This window comes from Solanum tuberosum, unplaced genomic scaffold (assembly GCF_000226075.1).
Source record: "Solanum tuberosum cultivar DM 1-3 516 R44 unplaced genomic scaffold, SolTub_3.0 scf00062, whole genome shotgun sequence".
NCBI classification, from domain to species: domain Eukaryota; kingdom Viridiplantae; phylum Streptophyta; class Magnoliopsida; order Solanales; family Solanaceae; genus Solanum; species Solanum tuberosum.
The window spans coordinates 456,355-476,595 of record NW_006238987.1 but is presented as its reverse complement, the minus strand read 5'-3'; the positions used below and the strand labels follow the sequence as shown (position 1 = coordinate 476,595).

The 20,241-nt window shown below is 33.0% G+C and overlaps 3 protein-coding genes across 4 annotated transcripts; 1 reads left to right on the top strand and 2 right to left on the bottom strand.

Annotated features, from left to right (window-relative positions):
* Positions 1–75: 75 nt before the first annotated feature.
* LOC102586458 (LIM domain-containing protein WLIM1-like) lies at positions 76–2,595 on the bottom strand. The gene is made up of 5 exons (XM_006344963.2): positions 2,268–2,595; positions 1,043–1,139; positions 918–955; positions 708–797; positions 76–612 (listed from the first exon to the last, which is right to left on the bottom strand). The coding sequence occupies exons 1-5, from the start codon at positions 2,403–2,405 to the stop codon at positions 406–408; spliced, it is 570 nt and encodes a 189-aa protein (XP_006345025.1). The 5' UTR covers positions 2,406–2,595; the 3' UTR covers positions 76–405.
* A 9,442-nt stretch (positions 2,596–12,037) lies between these two features.
* On the top strand, positions 12,038–15,371 carry LOC102586128 (uncharacterized protein At5g50100, mitochondrial). Its single transcript, XM_006344962.2, has 8 exons — positions 12,038–12,226; positions 12,350–12,483; positions 12,912–13,019; positions 13,192–13,248; positions 13,332–13,397; positions 13,480–13,540; positions 13,850–13,893; positions 14,375–15,371. The coding sequence occupies exons 1-8, from the start codon at positions 12,079–12,081 to the stop codon at positions 14,411–14,413; spliced, it is 657 nt and encodes a 218-aa protein (XP_006345024.1). The 5' UTR covers positions 12,038–12,078; the 3' UTR covers positions 14,414–15,371.
* LOC102581617 (calmodulin-binding protein 60 A-like) lies at positions 13,547–19,504 on the bottom strand. 2 transcript variants are annotated; one of them, XR_001473180.1, is made up of 9 exons: positions 19,347–19,504; positions 19,119–19,203; positions 17,984–18,033; positions 17,382–17,872; positions 17,011–17,165; positions 16,562–16,756; positions 15,890–16,457; positions 15,634–15,800; positions 13,547–14,106 (listed from the first exon to the last, which is right to left on the bottom strand). XR_001473180.1 is itself a non-coding variant. In XM_006345122.2 (8 exons), exons 1-7 carry the CDS (start codon positions 19,430–19,432, stop codon positions 15,930–15,932), a joined length of 1,590 nt encoding a protein of 529 aa, XP_006345184.2. In that variant the 5' UTR covers positions 19,433–19,504; the 3' UTR covers positions 15,456–15,800; positions 15,890–15,929. The 2 variants fall into 2 exon arrangements, 1 of the variants encoding a protein (XP_006345184.2); XM_006345122.2 differs by lacking the exon at positions 13,547–14,106 and having other exon boundaries at positions 15,456–15,800.
* Between the last annotated feature and the right edge of the window lie 737 nt (positions 19,505–20,241).

The following is a 20,241-nucleotide window of genomic DNA, read 5'->3' as shown; positions in this document are numbered from 1 at the left end:
CTTTTAAGGAGCATAATGTGGATTAACAACTGAGCATAAGTAGTTGAAAGAAAATGCAATAAAGGAAACTGAAAAAATTGAATTTTCTTAGTTTATGAGCCAAGGAAAGTAGACTTCCCCTGATAAAAAGCCACTCCAATTTCCAGACAACCACAAGAGCAATCACATTATACAAACTTTAGGCAAAACTATTTGATTTATCAAGTAAAACACACACCAAGATAAAAAGAAAAATGAAGTAAAACTTTGTTGACTCTCTCATGAAAATATCACATATAGGCATTGTAAATAACCCCTCTTGTATATATATGTTTGACCTCTGCACCTGATTCAGGCCAGAAAGCCGACTCTCGATGTTGTTGTATAGCAAAATCACACGAAAATGAAAGCTTTTATGGAAGGACCTCATGCTTTTCCATTTTCAGTCACCCCTTTAATCTTCTCATGATCTTCCATGTGGCTGAAGTTACCTCGCTGCTTGAAGAGTTGCGTATGATGGTGCCTGCAGTAGAGTTTGTGATCATGGGCCACATAATTCGATGGACTGATTATACAACCCCCATGGCTACATTTGAAACAAGGCCTGTGGTATGAAGTGCCATCAACAGCCACCTGTGAAATAGCAGTAACCGTATAAGTATCTACATAGAACTTTCTAGTTTTCCACTAATTACTTTCCTACTACATAGAAAAGAATATGTCACTACCTTTTCCAGGGGGTAGACAGTTTTCTTGCACGCAACACATTTGTCTTGTGTTCCACCAAACAAAGCTGAAACTTTGTTGGCTGCTTGTGCCTGAGAAAATCGATAATACAACACAAGTTAGAGCAACGTGTAAAAAGAACAGAGTGGTGTATGCTTAAGGGATCATTGATGATCTTGACATTAGAAATCAATCAAATATATATGGAATACCTTATCAAGAGATCTTTCCTTGACTGTTCTTGGACCCCCTGCAAACAATATAACGAGTAAGTGAAAACAAACTTCAAAGGAATTAAAAATGACATAAGAAATATCGACTTGGAAGCTCTAGTAACCTTCAAAACTCTTGTTCAGGCTTCCAGTCATTTTGAATAGTTGATCAAAGTGAGGTCTGCAGTATAAAACTCCTTCATAGGAATTGTAGTTACCTAGCTGCACAAGTTCAAAAATGACAAGGAAATTAAGACCAAGACATTTTTTTTATGGATCAACGAAAAAAGGCATGGACGTGATGATAAAGCTACATGAGAATGTAGTTGACATCATACAATTAGTCGACCTAAACTACATGACAATTAGGCGTACATTGTTTATGTGGAACACTAAATATAGTACTTAGCACAAATCACAGAAAGCTGCTAAGAAGCATTTTCTAGTAATGAAGTTGTAAGTGATATAAATATGTTATGGTCCTTCCAAACTGGAGGAAGATGAGCCAGCAGTACCATTCTTCCGGTAGAATGGACCATTACCAGGACTGATACTGGGACAGCTTGCCAATTAGTTGTTGATTTGAGAATAAGCTGCGAACAGGCTGCTTTAAGTACTAAACCAGAGAGTGAAGGCCAAAGTTTGTGCATTAAGCCTCTGAGTTTTGGTATTAATAGATTCAAAGAAATGTCAACACTTGAGCAATCGAAGAATTAATCAAAAATCATAAGTGAAAAAATCTTGGTTCATCCTTTGTACTATCTTTTCAAAAATAAAATGGATCTTCAGTTTTAACTAATAGTAAGAGAATCAGTATCATTACGCTACCATCCGTCTATTGGTGTATAGAGTGGTGGAATCAAACTTTTCACTAAAGGACTTCAAAATATGAAGAAGTAAACCCATAAAGAAGTCGAGTGGATTCAACATCGTTTAGGATGAATCCCTTGTACCCAGTACCCACGTGGCTCTGTCCATGGGTGCATCGTGCATATATATAAGTTAAAACTATGTATAATGAACCATTACTCCATAGAATCCCTTAAGGGTCCATATATAATGCATTCATCACTATGGCCGACACAAGAAGACAGAAATAAAAGATGAGAGGATCCCCTGTAGATCACTTCATCTTTATCAATTAAACCTGTCTAGATTCAAATGGAAAAATCACATGTTTAAATTCAACCATAGTACATGAACAGAATTCTCCACTATATTCGATCTTAAACAAGTATAAACATTAACTTTTTAACAAAACCAAAATAAAATCCGGATAAAATTAAAGTTGATCATAGATGATCTGAATTAGTCCATATAAAAGAGGATTCAGAAATGAAGTATTATGACCTTAAGAGTACCCTTGCAATGATTACATCTGAAACAAGACTTGTGATATACCCTGCTGTCAGCCTTAAGTTGATCCACCAAGTAGACAGTTTTCTCACAGGCCTTACACTTCTGTGTTGTCCCTCCAAAAGTTGCCATTCCTTTTTTTCTCTGCAGAAAGATCAATCGATCGATTCAATAAAGAATAAAGAGATGCAAACAGTCTCTAATTAAGTCTTCGAAGTTGAAAATTTGGGTAATTTAGAGGTCAGAGAACAAGTGCGGGCGTGTTGAAGTAGTAGCAGCGGACAAGCCTTTTCAAATATTGGCTGTCCACATTGTGGGCTCTAATTAATGCTAATTAAAATTCTTGTTTGCTCATTTGTAGTGGATTGACCAAACACGCGTCAATTGTTAATAGAGGGATTCTTCCTTTCCGACCCCTAACTAAAGTTTACAGTTAACTGTATCGCTGCATTTACTACTCACTATGAAAATTTTTATAGTGGGCGAGACATACCACGTCATACTTTTTAGAAATATATATAGCTCGATATGTATGATTCAGTCGTAACAAATATTAATACATAATATACGCTCAGATATTTTAATCTTAATGCAAATAAGTCATATATGAACATTTTTCTCCTTCTTTTGCTTAGATTAAAAAGTGGATACTTGAATTTGGGAGTTATACATTTTGCCAGCTGCCGATGGAACCGTTGCACCTTAAAGTTTGTCGCTCTTTGAAGGATAAGCCTTTCTGTTTTCTTATGATTTATTGCAGCGGGTCAAATCTTCCAACTATTGACACATGTGAAAATCAAAATTGTTCAATTACTTTGTATTTACGATTTAAATTCAATTCACAAATTATAAGATGATTAATTGCGTTACTGAAAATATTTAGAAATAATTCAAGGAGAAAATGAAAGTTTTCATATTAGTTTTACGTCTTTTTAATATATTTTTTTCTTGTTAATTTTATTAAATTGGACAAGACAGAAATGCAAGCAGAGAAGTACAGCTCATTCTCAATCATTTTTTGCAAAACAAAAATTCCACTTTTACTTTCTTTTTATTGCATATACTTTACTTTTTTGTTTTTGATATTCATATTTTTGTTTCATTTATCAAATAAAGCGAGGAGTCGTTGAATTAATGATTGTTTTATGGGATGTCCCGGCAATGAATGAGACTTTCTCTTTATTTATTTTTTCTTTTCTTCTTTCTACATTTTCTCATCATTTATGTTTAATTATATATTTTCTTCCTTATCAATTAAAGAAATAACAAGAAGACACCACATTGGACAACTAATAATTCTCTTATTAAATATCTATTGTTGAATTGATTCTATCTTCTTTAAAATAACTATAAGAAATATATGATCATTTTATCCTAGGAAGAATGGAGCCATAATAACATAATCATTAAGTTTGTCAAACCGGCCAATTTAACCCCCCAATATGCACCAAATTTTAAAATAAAATAAAAATGAAATGATTTTTATTACATAATCTATGTTAGGTTAAAAATATATACAAAACTTCAAATTTTATACTGATAATTAAAAAATACTTTTCTAGTTAATCGAATTAGATCGATATTGATAATCAAATAAATAAATAAAAAGAAAATGAATGTTAAATATTAACTCACGGAAAGGAATCTCGAACCATAAGCCAAAAATAATTGTTATAATTATTTATTTAATATAACCTCATAAATTTAAAATTAATTAAAGTTAATATAGTGCATACATACACCAAGTGGGAGTACGTACGATTATTCTTCCATCATTCCAGCCATGTAATATACCTAATTAAAGTAGTCATTCAGGTTAGGTAATGTGCATTAGTCCTTTTAAATACTAATGTGTTTAAATGTGGGACACTAGAGGATGCATTCTTGTACTATATTAAATTTTGATCTTAAATAAAATACAACTGAAACTTGGAAGTACGTTATAGTAAATATGAACCTAGGGAAGTACATCAAAACTAATAAAAATCAAAAGTGATTTTTTTAAAACAAAACTAATTGAGATGACTAAGCATAAGAACTTGACATTAATAATGTACCAAATAATTCTATGTATACTAAACAATGGCTTCAATAATATGACAATTTATCTATGCCATAATGCATAGCAGTTTTAATTAAGGACAATAATTCAAAAGGCATAGATCTATGTGAATGCAACTTTAGTGCGATTTTTGACAAAGTTAAAGCCAATGGAGTAAAATACATAAATGGAAACAAAAAAACAACAAGATTTCATTCTCAGATGTTTTTTTTTTAAAAATAATCGCCACACAATCCACATCGCATGTGAATTATAAAAAGTATAACTTACATAAATCACATAGTGTAAAACCTAAATTACATTATATCCCTACTTTTTTCTATTTTACAAAAATCCCTTAAAATATCAGCCATCCGGATACATAATTGGCTGTCCGGATACATTAATTGTGATATATTATAAATATGGTTGTTGCGCTTAAAAAGGAAAACAAAACAGAAAATCATATTAAAATCCCATAATTTATGCTATTCAATTTCTCTTTAATGTGTCAATTAGAGAAACTAAATCCTAAAATAACAAATCAATTCAAAATTCAAAATTCCTATTCATCTTTGTCCATGTTTCAATGAAGAAACTTTCAAGTAGGATTCAAAACTTTTGTTTAAAATTTGATAAGATACATAATGAATATTTTGATTTTTGACTGACACTTTCGAAGGAAGAAAAAATCGAAGATCATAGCTTTTGGGTTCTTCGAATTCTACACAAATCTCACTATGAGTGACGATCAGTTCTGGGTTTCTTTGCCAACTTTCTTGGTATCTTTATTTTTGTGTTGGTGGTTGCTTACCAATGTGCGATGGCAGATCTGAAATATGAAGGCAATTGAAAGTTGTTATTTTATAATTAGCTCGGGCAAAATTACTTATGTTTATTTGCCATAACTTCGATTTTCGAGTTAAAAGATCTATAACAAAAGGTATGCAACACATATTCGTGTGCTTTAATTATTGTTTTTTCATTCATGAATTTGTATATTGACTGATAAGTCATGATACATTACTGGTTAGAACTTGATACATTAAAGATTTGACGTATATGTTATGGGTTTGCAGATCTATGAATTAATGTGTACTGTTAATATAAAGTATCACATATGTGCATTTCTTTTTTGATTTTTGAATTTGTATATGCATATATAAATCATGATTTCAACTTGATTCAATTCTAGTTTGATGTGTATGTAATGGATTTTTCTAGATGTGAGTCAGTGTGTTGTTACTATAACGTATTAGATACATATAATTTTTTATTTTATTTTTATGTATCAATATATGAATTTCTTTATCAATATATGAAGGTATGTATCAATATATAAACTATCGTGTATCTGGAGTTAGTTATCATTAGGCTATTGAATATCTTAAATTGAGTTGATTGATATGTGATGTATCTCTAACTTTTGTTTTATTTGGAAAATATATTTTGACTGGTTTAGAGTCGCCACTTAATTTTTAAGAAAAATCAAGAAAACTATTCATTTTCATAAGACTAAAACAGGAATCTAGTGAAAACTTGTAAAGGGGTTCGAGGTTCATATTAGCATTTCGGGAAGGGTTTGAAAGCGCCCGAAATGCCCGCTAACACGCGGTTATCCAGTAATTAACTATTTGGCTAATTGATTTTAAAATAAAGCATGCATACTTAAATAAATTAAGAAGTAAACAGTTTAATACTTTAAAAGATCTTAAAGGAGAAAGTGGATATTAAAAATATTATTTAAGTACAATATTTTGCAAATTTTCTTGAAAAAGTCTAGTAGAAAAATGCTTGCTTAATTTTAAATAGTTAATTCAAAATGGTTATCTTTTGGGGAGTTGAATTTTTAAAATCTTAAGATTAATTTTAGCAAATAAAACATATAATAACAATTGAATAGATAAGGAAAGGAAGTTTGGGCCCTAGTCTGGATCTGTCCGCCTAGGCCAGTACTTGGGCCCATTTTCGTTTTGGGCCTTTGACCCAATTTTCACCTGTCCTAAACTTCTAAGAGAAATAATAATAATAATAACTAAATGGGCTTAGTCCCAACAAGTAACAAAATACAATCTTGGATTTTGGAGGCCTTTGGGCCCACTTCTTGATTTTCGTATACACTAGGTGTATACAATCCCGAATTCGCTCCAAATCTTGTTCGTCGATTTTTTATGGCCGGTTGACTCGATAAAGGGATGTAAGCCTTTACGGCTTTCTCGAAATGCGAGGAAAAAGGAGTTCATGGTGGACTCGGGGAAATTTCACATGCAAACAAATGAATAGAATATATAAGTAAGTAATAAGCCATTGATTTAATACGGGAAATAATGAAGTAAAAATGCATATGACACTAATCAGAGGAAAAATAAATGGACCTGCTAAGCGTTATTTAATCCAAAATATATGAACAAACTACGGTACAAATCAGACTACTATTTTGACATAAAAAAAACACATACAGTTAAGGCATGACTAAAACTCTTTTTACAAAGATGAGAACTAACCCATTATCACAATGTAGCAAATGAAATGATCAACTGAAGCCCATATGCAATCAAACACATTATTTGTGCTATATCAAATTGACATCAACAAATAGATAATTTCCAGAATAGCAAACTTTAACAGGGAAGTAAGGACATCTTAAAACAAACAATATCTATAGAATATAAAACCCAATTCCTACATTCTTAATAGTTCTAAAATGACTAAACAAATCTCAAACTAATTGAATATGTTATATAAGTTGACTAAGTGTTTGAAAAGCATTTAACCACCAAACGATAGAACGGCACACCCACTTTCTAGAAGTGCAATTTCTTAACCAAACAAGGATGACACTCACTGGCAGAAAAAAAACAAATCGGAAATGGTGGAAGATGTGGGAGAAGCAGAACAAAGACTACATTTAGATCTCGTAACTTAATGAACCAGTGAAACGAAATCGAAGAATAGATATGGCAAACTAGTCGAGTCCAGAAATAACAAGGCAACCTCACATTTTGCTACTAATTTTAGCCACCTTCTTAGACTTTTACTCTCATCCAAAAGCGAGATAGCACTTACAGACCAAATGGAAAACGATGCTTGGACAGAGAGAGTAATGAAACAGGCTCGAACATATCATATAGGATCCTTTTTGAATCACAAAGAACAAAACACGACTCAACGCATTCAAACTCGAGATGAACAAAAGGTTGCGAGTTGTTTACCTCGTTACAGGCAGCGACTGGAACGAAATGAGCCAGCGACCACGTCTTCCTACCACGGAACTTGAACACGAATGGTGGACAAGAAATTTGAACCGAAAACTGAACAAAAACACTCTAAAAAAAACGTTGTATCCTCTGCCTCCAAAACGTATTCCCAGCTTTTAGTACTAGTGCTCAAGCCCCTTTTTTTTGAATTGTTTTTGCTAAAAAATGAAAATCCAACTCCAAAAGAAAAAAAAACCCCTCTCCGCTCATACTGAAACTGTAAAGCATTATATATAAGGGAGCTAGGGTTCGATTTCAAGGGGAAAGGGCTGGAAAAAAAATCGGGTGCAAGGCCCATTCCAAATTCAAAAATCAAAATCGAAAATCTTTCACAAATTTAGGGAAACACCCTTTTTTGAAGCTTCGTCCCCATTCCGAAAGAAGAAATGGGGACAGACGCGTGCTGCTTTTCTCTGCTCAAAATGTACGACAGAGAGGGACATGAAGAAGAAGACAAGGAATCGTACTGTACGCATTCCTCACTGTTGCTCTCCGTGTAAACTCCGTGTATTGCTCCGTCAGCTTGTGAACGTTAGAGCATCGTTGTAGGCCTTCCGCGATTGACGCCGCTTGCTCTGTTTTTCACGTCGCCTGTGATTGTTGTTGCGACTTTAGCCTTAGCGTGGAGTGTTGCTGATGGGTTTAATTGATGGGAAAGAGAAGTGGGCCGAGTCAGGGGTTATTGGGCTGGTCTGGATGGGATGAAGAGTGTGGGCTACTGTAGTTAGGAATTTAGAAACGGGCCTGGGAATAATTGGACAGAATTGGGAGTGGGTTGGTTGGGCTTGGGAAATGGGTATTTGGAATTGGAAAAATAAAATGGGTTATGGGAGTTGGCAAATGGCTTGATTTGGTTTAAAAGAAAAAGGTTCTATCGGATTTAAAAGTTAGTCAAATTTAATAAACTAGCGAATTCGACTACAAATTAAATAAGATGAATTAATATTACTTAATTAACGAGCTTCCTAATCTTAATGAAATAAAGTAATTAACTTAATTATAAACTAATTACTTTAACAATATAAGCGACTAAATAACCAAATATTTAAATAAAGCTAAAATCCTTTCGAGACAATTTTCGAACATTCGTAAAATATACTAATTAGACACATAATTATATAATAATCAACTTAATTATAAACTAACTAATTAACTCAATATTGTAAACTATTGGATAACTAAACAAACTAACCAAATATCTAATTAAACAAAATCCTTTTTGGGACGATTTTCGAGTAATCATAAAATATATTAATTATATACATAATTATGAAATATATACATATATATATATATATTGTCTAAAAATTATAAAAACAATAAAATTAATTAAAAGTAACTTGAAAGATATTTGAACTTTATAAAAACTAATTATTTCAAATCGTTTCAAATTTGAGAAGCTCGATGATTAATTTAAATTGTGGAGGTTCAAAATTGGGTGTCAACAACTTTCAAGTGTGCGCAGGTTGTGGATGTTGTGGACAAGAAGGTCACTATTGAAGAACTTGTACTTTCTTTCAGAAAGAAGATTGACAAACTCTTTTTTGAGACTATTGTTATGTTTCCGATACATTATTTTGAGATTATAAATTTTCAGTTTTTTTGATTTTTCCACTTTTACCTTGATAGAACATTACAATTTACTATCAGTTGATGAAATTCTGATACAATAAATTGAAATGTTAAGATTTTGAACCTTGTGTACATTTTTGTAACAAATTATGTTTCATATACCTCTTTTTAAAATAATGTATCATTAGCTATTTGATAATAATGTACCAGAGATTGTGTTTGTGGAGATGGTACCACTTAATATGGTTCAGATACATTTTTATATAATGTATCATGTTCTAGTTGAAAATGATGTATCTGATACAATAAGGTTGTGAAAAAATAGTATGTAAAATTAAATAAAGTGTATCTTTAAATGTATCACAATAAGTAAGAATTAATTTATCAATTAGATACATTAATGAATTAAGAACTAACTACAACTAATTATCCAGTGTATCATCATAAATTAATACTCAACTAACTAGAACTAAGTTATCAAGTAAATACATAATTGAATCAACAATCAAGTTATAAATTGCATTGCATTAGTTAGGTGTCGAAATGCATCAGTAACTAACTAAAACTAATGAGAAGAAATATCTTATAATGAAAAAATACAAAAAAATTCACTAGAAACAACAAAAATACATCCCGATCTAAAAAAATCGTAAAAAATACATAAACAAGTTGAAACACTCACTCCCCATCGTGTTAGGCATCAAAAATATATACACAAAATGAAACACTCACCCATAAACATAGTCTATTAAAAACTCATTTGATCTCACAAAAATAAAATAAAAAATACACACCCATCGTTAGAATATTATGGTACAATGAAGATGATGGAGGAAGAAGAGGTTGAAAACAACAATGGCTGAAGAGGAACCATGACGAGATTAACTCAAAATAATACAAACCAAAAAAGAAGTTACTTAATTGTGAGAAATTCTGAATCGTTGGAGATTCACATTAAGAATCGAAATCGATTTGAAAAAGTTACTAAATGAAGGAATCTGATCCATATGTATCAAGAACAAAAACTAAACAAATTTTTTTTTGAAGAAGACAACAATGGAGTACAATCCCTACCTATTCAGATGTTTGAAATAGATTGATGGGAGAGAGAATCTTTTTGAAAATCAAATTGATTTAAAAATTGTAACTGCTAAGAATGTGGAGTGAATTTAGGGAGAGAAAAAAGGAGTGAAAAGAGGAGTGGTAAACCTGGGTTTGGCAGGTGGATTTTATGTATCCGAAATTTTTAAGAATTGGGAGAAATAAGGAATTTGTGAAATATTTTTAAAAGGTAGGGATAAATGGAGAATAAGGTAAGTTAATGTGTGTATATAAGTAATTTTTCCTTATAAAAATGATCTTAAAAGTGAGTGACAACACCTGCAAGTTTCAACATATTTTGCCACATGAATAATAGTTTTGAGTTTTGATCGTGAAATTTTTGCTAAAGAGATGAATTGAAAAAAAATTAATTTAAGACCATTCCCAGGACCCTGCAAAAGAAATTTGGAAACAAAGTAAAAAGAGGAGCCATATACATGAAATAAAATATTCCAGAACCACTTGTTTTCAAGATCAACCCCCCCCAATACCCCGGCAAAAAAATAAAATTGGAAACAAAGTAAAGAGAGGAGCCATATGTATTGGGCCTTTTCCATCGTACTGGATTGAAGCTCTTAATTGATGTGAACCCCATATAAGCCCAAACATTTTTTCTTTGGAATTTTGACACAAATAAAATAGTATAAATTTTAGGAATCACATAGTTTTAAGATGAAATTACAATTTATCCCTATTTAGTTTCTAATAAAATAGGCATAATACATAAACATGATCCTTAACTTGGTTTTAGCGGACAACTATGCCCTCCAACTTTGAATGTGCACAAGTAGATACTTAAATTTGTATAAAATTGAACAAGTAGACACATTTGTCCTACATGGCATAATACACATAGGATTCCAAGTAGGACATGAAGGTGCCATGTAGGACGAATGTGTCCATTTGTTCAATTTTATACAAGTTTAAGTGCCTAGTGGAGCACACCCAAAGTAATAGGTCATAATTGCTAGCTGACGCCAAGTTAAAAGTCATGTTTATGTATAATATTAAGAGCTAATTACATTTTATCTCTGCTCTTTTCCAAATTATAAAAATCCACGGAATTTTGTGGAATCCGGATACATCCCAAAACGTCCCGACACATTTCTTCTCGATTTGGATACATACCTCAATGTCCCGATACATCACGTCTTGATTTTAGATACATCACCCAACATCCCGATATATCGTGTATGTCCTGATACATCGCGTAAAGTGATGTATCCGATCGATACATTGCATAAAGTGATGTATCCGAAAAACAGATACATTGCATAAAATGATGTATCCGACCGATACATCATATAAAATGATGTATCCGATCGATACATTGCATAAAGTGATGTATCCGAAAAACAGATACATTGCATAAAATGATGTATCCGACCGATACATCATATAAAATGATGTATCCGATCGATACATCGCTTAAAGTAATGTATCCGAGAATAGAAGAGAGTAAATTTTTTTGTAATTTTTTCAAATGATAGAGAATTTTAAAGAATATGATAAAATAAATTGAGTATTTTAGATAATTTTTCCTTTCTTTTGAATTTGATGTATGACATGGGAGAGATGGAGCGTAACCACTTATATTAATGGATGACCAATCAAACATTATTGATCAAAGCTTATTCGATTAAAAATAAAATATTTTTTTATATTTATTAAATACTCAACGAAATTTTTAACTGTGTATATTATTTTTCACGAAGGTGATGAAAAACAAAATGATTTTAGTGAAGATGGAACTGCCACGTAGGTGTGGCCGTTAACATGAACAAAAACAGACTCTGTTCCTTCTCCTTCATCACTTTTTCTTCATTGCCAAAATATGCAAATGGCTTTCAGAGTAGCATCGTCTCCTGTTGTTAGACGAGCCAATATCTCTCTCTTCTCACTTCCTGCTTATCTCACTGCCAAATTCCCCTCTTCTTCTAAATTTCTTCCCAATCCCAACCCTTCTCTGCTCAATCAAAATGGTAAAAACTTTTCATTAATCAATTTCTCTTTATTTAAGACAAAATTCTCTTTGCTTAATTCTTTACATGATCATAATGGTGAAACTTTGGTTAATTTTCATTACTGTTTTTAAAATGACCCAGGACCAAGATATTCGATTAGGGCAATTAGTGGAACAACTGTGGCACCCAACAAGGATATTAATGAAGAGAAATCTCCTGAAAACTGGACAATTAAGATGCTTTACGATGGAGAGTGTCCCCTCTGCATGCGTGAGGTATATATATATTCCCTCTCTCCGTCCTGTGACACTTTTGTTTTTTGAGATTCAAACTATGTAAAGTTTGACAAAAATTGGCAAGTATAGTATTTTCGTATAGTTTTTGAATATATAAATTTTAATTTTAGAATATTGCAACATATAATCTCATTTAACTTCAAAGATTAGTCAAATTGACTCTCGCGAAGTGAAAATTGGGAGTAGTTTATAGAATCATATCAATTTGTCAGCTTTCTCCCTGTTTCTGTTTTGTGTCAGTTTTTCTTTTAAGTAATTATTATAATGGATGATCAATAGTATTCCCACTTATTCTCTAGTGTGACTTGAACCCTCAATCTACTTGTTGACGGTGGAGGTGTTCAGCCATTTGAGCAGTCCTCACTTGTCGATGCTGCTCTATTATGAAGAGGATTTAATTTTTTCAGGTTGACATGCTAAGAGAGAGGAATAAAAGTTATGGAACAATTAAATTTCTTGACATAAGTTCAGATGAATACCGCCCAGAGGAGAATGAAGGCCTCGATTATGAGACGGTATGATCCTTAATTGCTTTGTATCTAGTGTAAGTTAAATCATTAATTAATTAATTAAATACATCCATTTAAATTATCTAACAAGTACCTAATTTGAATTGCTCGAGCTCGCTTCTGTTTTCTTACATTTCATGAAGTAACGACTCTAGTCTCTATGTACCATATTTTTTAGGTCATGGGAAGAATACATGCTATACTATCAGATGGAACTGTGGTTACAGATGTTGAGGTGTGCATATATTTGATACTTAATTTTCTCCTTCAAATTTGAAATTTCACAAATTTTTTTCTTCTCTTTTATAACTGATTTAGGTGTTTAGACGGCTGTATGAAGCAGTTGGTTTAGGATGGGTGTATGCAATTACAAAATATGAACCTGTAAGTCCTCTTCAATTCTTGATATGATATTTTGTTGTGTCACACTAGTTGACATGTTCTCATGAAAGCTTGTGATTTGCAGATTGCGACCATTGCTGATACTGTGTATGGAGTCTGGGCAAAATACCGTCTTCAAGTAACAGGTCCAATCCCATTTCATCGTATCTTCCAAATAACCTTTATAAAAAAGGTTTTGGAGACAAACAGCAGATGGATCTAGCTCATGTTGAACCCTTAATTCCCTATCTAGTTCACATGCACAAACAAATTATAGACATCTATTTTAGTATATCACAACCTTCAATCATTTAGAAATGTTTAATACAGTAGTATTTTGTTTCAGTTTCTTTAAGCAGTATACATTCAATGGTGCACCTCAGAAAGCCATCCGATATATACTAATGGCTTATAGTCTTAAAAACAATTTCCTGAAGCTGTATTTCTTGTTACAGGTCGACCATCTTTAGAAGAAGTTCTGAAGGCACGAAGGAAGAAGGTGGGCTCTACATTGTCCTTTTAAGCTAAGTTTTGTAGTTGTCACTGTTCATACATTTTTGAAAGATTGCGTATATGCATAATCATCAAGAAAGCCCTATCATTGTCCCTGCCAGTTAATGTATTTATCACACGAGTACCTTTCTCAGCATTTCACTGGATGTGCAGGCCGTCGTATTTATACTAGCTTCAGATCCATGAGTAGCATTTGAACCTATAGATACATTCAATTTATTTCTCCTGTTAGCGTTGAAGAAGTTCCAGTTTAGATTTTGGAATCTCATGCATGACACATGGAAACTGTATGCTTAATATAACATTTCCTACTGAGATTATATTCTTTTCCATTTCTGGCAGAAAGCAAACCTGATATAGATCCTTCAACACATAAAGCATAACAAGGAGCATTTGTTTTCATGTTTTGACACATAGGATAGTCTACAGACTACTAAAATCTCACCTTTGTTGTTTCTTGCATAAAGGAGGAAATGTGTAAGGACAGCAAGGCTTGCAAAATGTAGGAGTTCCTGAATGCTGGAGCCAGCAGGTGTTCATTAATGGAGTCAGATCTACTTCTACGCTCTTGCTGAGGTTAATATGGTGTACAAATGCAGAAGACCTTACAGTTGCTTTAGTCTTTTTAGCAATTAGTACTATAGAATTATATACAGAGCAGTTGTTTTGAATTGCTCTACGTATCTAAAGAAAATAGCATATAGTAGAGTATACAGAATCAACAATGTAATAAAATACATTTTGTTTCTCTAAACTGATTCAATAAATGGGATTTAACACAAAAAAGGATTCTCCTCCTTGTTCTTTTGAAAATCCTGCATACCTTGTCATGTCATGTGTTCTGCTAACAGGTGAATACAACAACAACAACAACAAGCCCAGTGAAATCCCACTAGGTGGGGTCTGGGGAGGGTAAAGTGTACGCAGACCTTGCCACTACCTCGTAGAGGTAGAGAGGCTGTTTCCGGGAGACCCTCTGCTAACAGGTGAATGCCAGATGCAATTCATCTCACCAGTGTTAGTCATGGCATTAAGAGTAAAATCTATCACTAATCATGCAGAGTTCCATGTTTCAGAATCTAAATATGACCATCAAAAGCTGCTTCTTCATTTAGATTTTTTTTCTTTTTTTTTTTGGAAATGCTTAATACTTAGACCTCATGTCAAACTGGTTATAAATGGAAGCTCATTAAATAATCAGGCTCGTTAGTTCATCAAATCATTGCTGATGAGAATACTAACCGCGATCAATAACTTTCTACCCTGTCAAGGCCAGAGGTGGCAAAATCAGCCCATGAAATCATTACCTGCCCAAACAGGTATGATCTTTCTAAGTCGGACAATTCAGTCAACAAGGCAAAATTAAATAGAGAAGGCAGAGAAGCAGTAATAAGTATTAAGAGTGGTAGTACTTGAGGTTGAGGATATTCAGAATCGACGAGACAGACAAAAACTAATATGAAATGAACTCCAAAATACACAAAGTTCAGTACCTGATAATGAAGAAGATATATGAGATGTAATATGAACACAAATCTTGCCTCACCAAGTATTATTTCAACCCCCTTTCATGTTAGCTACACCTACTTATATACTCAGGAGTTAAGATTTCATGAAACAAAGACACTCTTAATTATTGGGACTCCAAATCATGAGATGATTATCAATAATATTCTAATATTTTAACCAAGATATAAAATGAATGTAAACACTTTAGAACATATACCTATATTTTCGACATTCTAACATATAACTATATTAGAGTTTCAACATGCCTTCTCAAACGTTGAATCCCAGCTTCTACAGCACCAGAACAACGAGTAACTAGAATCTGCAGTGGAAGGTTATGCTTTCCTTGTCTGTGATGAGGAACTCTGAGATCTATCCTTTCAACTGCATAACATAACCAGAGCAGTCAAAACTCATTCTTCAAAGTTAATCATATTCTTTGGCAAGCACAACATCACTAAGGAAATATGCACCTTCTGTTGAACTGATTACTAACAGTCTAAAGCAATAGAATCAAAAGACTCTCTGCTTCTTCAGAGGTTGAATATCCGTTAATGCTGCAGCTCTTCTTCTCATTGAGGACTGTCTAAAGATTTTAAGCAACATTTTCCACCGGTTATGCACATTTACCTTAGACGTAGAGGCATCATATGGTTGATGAGCATTCAATAAAATTAAGTCTTCTAAGTTGCATGGATCAATCCAAAAATGTTGGAATGAAGGACTATATATTGGGGAGTTAGAGAACTCCATGTTACTGATACTGGCGTAATCAGGATCGTTCTGACTGATTTCACTTGCAATTCTGGCAGGAATGACGGATGAAACATTGTGCTGAAAAGAGGTAGAACAGTGTCCATCACTTGTTCTAAAATTCTCAATGCCATTACTGGTGCTAGGAACCTCTCGGCTTGGAGAATTCAAAGGGTTCGTGGTTGGCAATATTTGAGAAGGAGATTGCATAAATAATGTCTCATTTTCAACTGGTACTACATGATCCCAATTTTCACATGCAGATAACAGCAGCCTCTGAGCATTAGCCTGTCAATTTCAAACACAAATAGGATGAAAACAGCAACAAATATGAGATAAAAGCAACGAAAGAAAGGAGAGAACAGTAAAAGTTTTGGTCTAAAAAATCATGCCTTATCACTTTCAGATAATTGATGCATACGTAGATATTGCCCCCCTAGAATAAGTCCCTGCACCTCTCCAACAATGTTAAAAACCACCCCTTCCTTTTCTTGTAAGTCAATATAAGAGTATGTCCGTTCATTAGTTATGCATCTCCGAGCATGGCTAATTGTCTCCTCCAACATCTTTGGCTTTAGATTAAGTACCTGAAAATCAACAAAATATGTCACTAGCTTTAGATTGTAATAAAGGTGAAACATGCACCGTATGACGGTAATTCAGTTTTACACTACTTATTTTAATGCTAAGTTCCAATACAAGGTTAAAATTGACAGCATCAATCCATGAGTTAGTAAGTTTTCAGAGTTAACCTTTAACATGCAGTTCAAATAAGCATGTTTATACTGGTAGCAAGCACTATGTAGTGGAACTTAAGAAGGTAAAGGTCATAGTGAATTACACATTTGAGTCGTTCACAGTCTTTTAGGAGCAAAATCAGAAAGTCCTCTACAGTGCGGACATTTACATCAGAGAGGCGATTCTTACTGCCTCTACCTATATTTTTTAACCGGTGTACCCCATCGGATAGAGATGGTGGATCATGCTTCTCATGATCTGCACAGATAGAACCAGCAGTAATCAGTATCTATTCTAACATGTTAAATCTTGTAATGGTTTAATTGCTCAGGTTTATCTTCCTATTGTGCCTCATCACTACACATAGTTAGAGAGAAGTAAGTTAGAAATCGAAAAAGAAGTACCACAAAACAAATATTATCCCTGCAAGCCTCCTTTATCTGCCCTTATTGTGTAAATAGAAAAGCTACTTACATTGCTGGCGCCCATCCTTGACAGTGAAAGATTCAGTCCTTGCTTCTTTTACTTGAATGCTATTGAAAGTGTCAACAATTCGTGCACCTAGCCTGAACATCCCCATCTTCATATAGAATTTAGAATGTGAAAATTTGATTTTATCTACAGAACCAATGCCTTTATTAAGTCTCACATGTACAGTTTCTGCTAGAAGAGGCTTTTTTCCTTCCCTCTCTCGCACAACATTACTATCAAACTCGTCAACTGTCCAATTACCTCCATCATCATCTCCAAATTCTCCCCTAAGAACAACAATTTCCACTTTAGCTGATGCTTCTGGTCCAGATTCAACAATTTCTCCAGTGTTATCATCAACTAAGACCAATTCAATAGCATTACCTCCTTCTCCTTTAATTTCCTTTCCGGTAAGTACAGGAACATCAACTTCCGACAAGAACATCAACTTCAAGATTCTTGGTTTAGGAGCTTGAATATCTTTTTCAGGGTTTCTGGAGAGCAATGATGTCTCAGATACAAGATTGACGATATAATTGATTGTGACACTATCACTTGCTAAATGGGGAATAGGAATATAGAAAAACACAAAGAATGATCCTTACCCCTTGGTGAATATAAACTTCTTCTCTGCCAATTCAAGTTCTTGTTTTACCTGGACAGAGAAAGTACACTTAAAAGAAGTTGTTGGAATACAACAACAAACCCCCGTGTAGTCCCACAAATGGGGAATGGAGAGAGTGGTTAGACAGACTGTTTTCCAAGACCCTCCGCTCAAGAAAATCGTTTTTCAGGACAAAACCATCCTTCTATCTGCCTATGATAAATATTAGAAAGAAGACGTTTGGAATACGAACAACAACATCATAACTACTAAATCCCCAAGATTTAAGCAGTATAAATTTTCTGGAGCGATTAACCACCTGATAGTAAATATTGATCACTAGACTAGTTTCATGTTTTAGGTAGCTTTGTTTTGAAAATTGAGAAAGGAAAAATGCATAACTACCCCAACCTATACCCGAAATCTCAAAGACACACTTATACTATACTAAGGTCCTATTACCCCCGAAATTGTTTTATAAATAATTTTCTACCCCTTTTCGGCCTACGTAGCACTATCTTCTGGAATTATTGATGAAAAAATGTTCAAAAATTATGATCCCCAGTTGTCTAAGCATATTAATTCGGAATTTCAGCTTTAAAGTCGTGAAGATTCTCATACGACAGATTAGCAGCAGTTCCCTGCCTAACATAAGATGAATAATTCACCATTTCATGGTTTTCCCAATTTTAATTCTCCACTGAATCAAAATCCATTTACATCAAATTAAAACTCAAAGCTGTTATATGGTCTATGAAAGTGTGTGCAGGGACAGAGCCAGGTAGGCCTCTGTAGTCGGGATTATCACAAATATGAATAAAAGGGTGTTCAGATTGACTTTTTTTAAGTAACTTATAAGCTAAAAGTTAAAAGTAGAAATCCCAACTTTTGACTTTTTTCATACTTTTTTTTATTAAACCTAGAAAGAAGTGCTTAAAACATCTTTTTGTGTTTGTCAAACACTTCCAAAACAAAAGAAAAGCTTAAAAGTCACGAGTTAATCCAAACGCCCACTAAGTAAACACATAACTAATTGAAGGATTTCAACATCTAATATATATTAAGTGTGTGGATTCACCCGAAACAGCTAGAGAAGATTCAATGCATTTGAATTTTGAGTAAACCAGTGTACTTACAGCATTACGAATCAATTTTTCCAAGGTTGGATTTAGAACACGGTTTAAAGTCTGAATCACCATCACTTCCAACATTTTCTTCATACTAAATACAAGTAAAGAAACACAAATTACTAGTCAAAGAAACCATCAAGCTGATCGAAATTGTCAAGATAAGAACAGAATCTTTGTTTTACTTGAGCAGGAATATTCAGTATAAAATCAAGCAATGATTCAGAGTTGACTTACGTTGGTGAAGAGAAAAGCAGCTCATCCTCTGAATTGCTTTTGTGGGTACCTAAATCCTCAGAATTAGACATTAATATGTCATTCATGGAAATTAAACTATATTTAGAAAACTGAAAAAGGAATAAATGTAAAGATGGATAATTTATGATGGATGAGAATCCAAGTGTATATTATGTATATATAAGAGAGAGAGTGAGACTTTTCTCGGTAAAGAGTTGCACAAGGAAAATGGAGAGGGTCCCAAAAACAGCCGCGTTTTTTTAAAAACAAGAGCCGTCCCTTTGTGGAAAATAAAATTTGAGAGCAGTAGCACACCATCCCACACTAAACAATGTTGTTCTCTCCCACATTCTGTTTCCGTACAGTTCAATCCCCCCTTTTGGCTTTTATGTGACTCCGTGAACTAGTTTGATCTAAAAATATCTTTGTTATTAATAGTTTAATTTAAAAATATTTTTATTGTTACTTAATTTGTTAAAAATATTTTTCTGGATCAAATTAGTAAACATGTTTTTGAATTAAATTATTAACGGTAGAGACATTTTTTTAAATCAAACTATTAATTGAAGACATTTTATTTATTTTCGTTTTCAAATAATTTAAGATCCCTTTTTTTTTGTTGCTATTTTCAATTTTATAGATAAATAATTATGTGAATGTATTGAAATACTTAAATTAGTAACAAATGTTACTTCCTCTGGTTCATATCATTGGTTGAGTATAAGTACACAATCTTTAAGAAGAACATTTGAAGGATAAAAATTAAACTGTTACTTTACACTATTATCTTTTTGACTATTCGCTTAGAAACTATAAAGTAATTAAAAATCACATTATAAAAATAAATATATATAAAAAAAAGACCTCAACAGTTCAGTTAATATGAACTCCATCT

Bases quoted from the DNA above. Each gene is read 5' to 3' on its own strand.
- LOC102586458 (XM_006344963.2), bottom strand. From the start codon at position 2,405: ATGGCAACTTTTGGAGGGACAACACAGAAGTGTAAGGCCTGTGAGAAA. The intron at 1,140-2,267 runs GTCATAATACTT...GAACTTGTGCAG, and splicing joins ATTGCAAGGGTACTCTTAAG to CTAGGTAACTACAATTCCTA. The intron at 798-917 runs GTATTCCATATA...CGATTTTCTCAG, and splicing joins AGGAAAGATCTCTTGATAAG to GCACAAGCAGCCAACAAAGT.
- LOC102586128 (XM_006344962.2), top strand. From the start codon at position 12,079: ATGCAAATGGCTTTCAGAGTAGCATCGTCTCCTGTTGTTAGACGAGCC. The intron at 12,227-12,349 runs GTAAAAACTTTT...AAAATGACCCAG, and splicing joins TTCTCTGCTCAATCAAAATG to GACCAAGATATTCGATTAGG. The intron at 13,249-13,331 runs GTGTGCATATAT...TAACTGATTTAG, and splicing joins CTGTGGTTACAGATGTTGAG to GTGTTTAGACGGCTGTATGA.
- LOC102581617 (XM_006345122.2), bottom strand. From the start codon at position 19,432: ATGAATGACATATTAATGTCTAATTCTGAGGATTTAGGTACCCACAAA. The intron at 17,873-17,983 runs GTAAGGATCATT...ATTGCTCTCCAG, and splicing joins AAGTTTATATTCACCAAGGG to AAACCCTGAAAAAGATATTC. The intron at 16,757-17,010 runs GTAATTCACTAT...GTTGATTTTCAG, and splicing joins ACTGTGAACGACTCAAATGT to GTACTTAATCTAAAGCCAAA.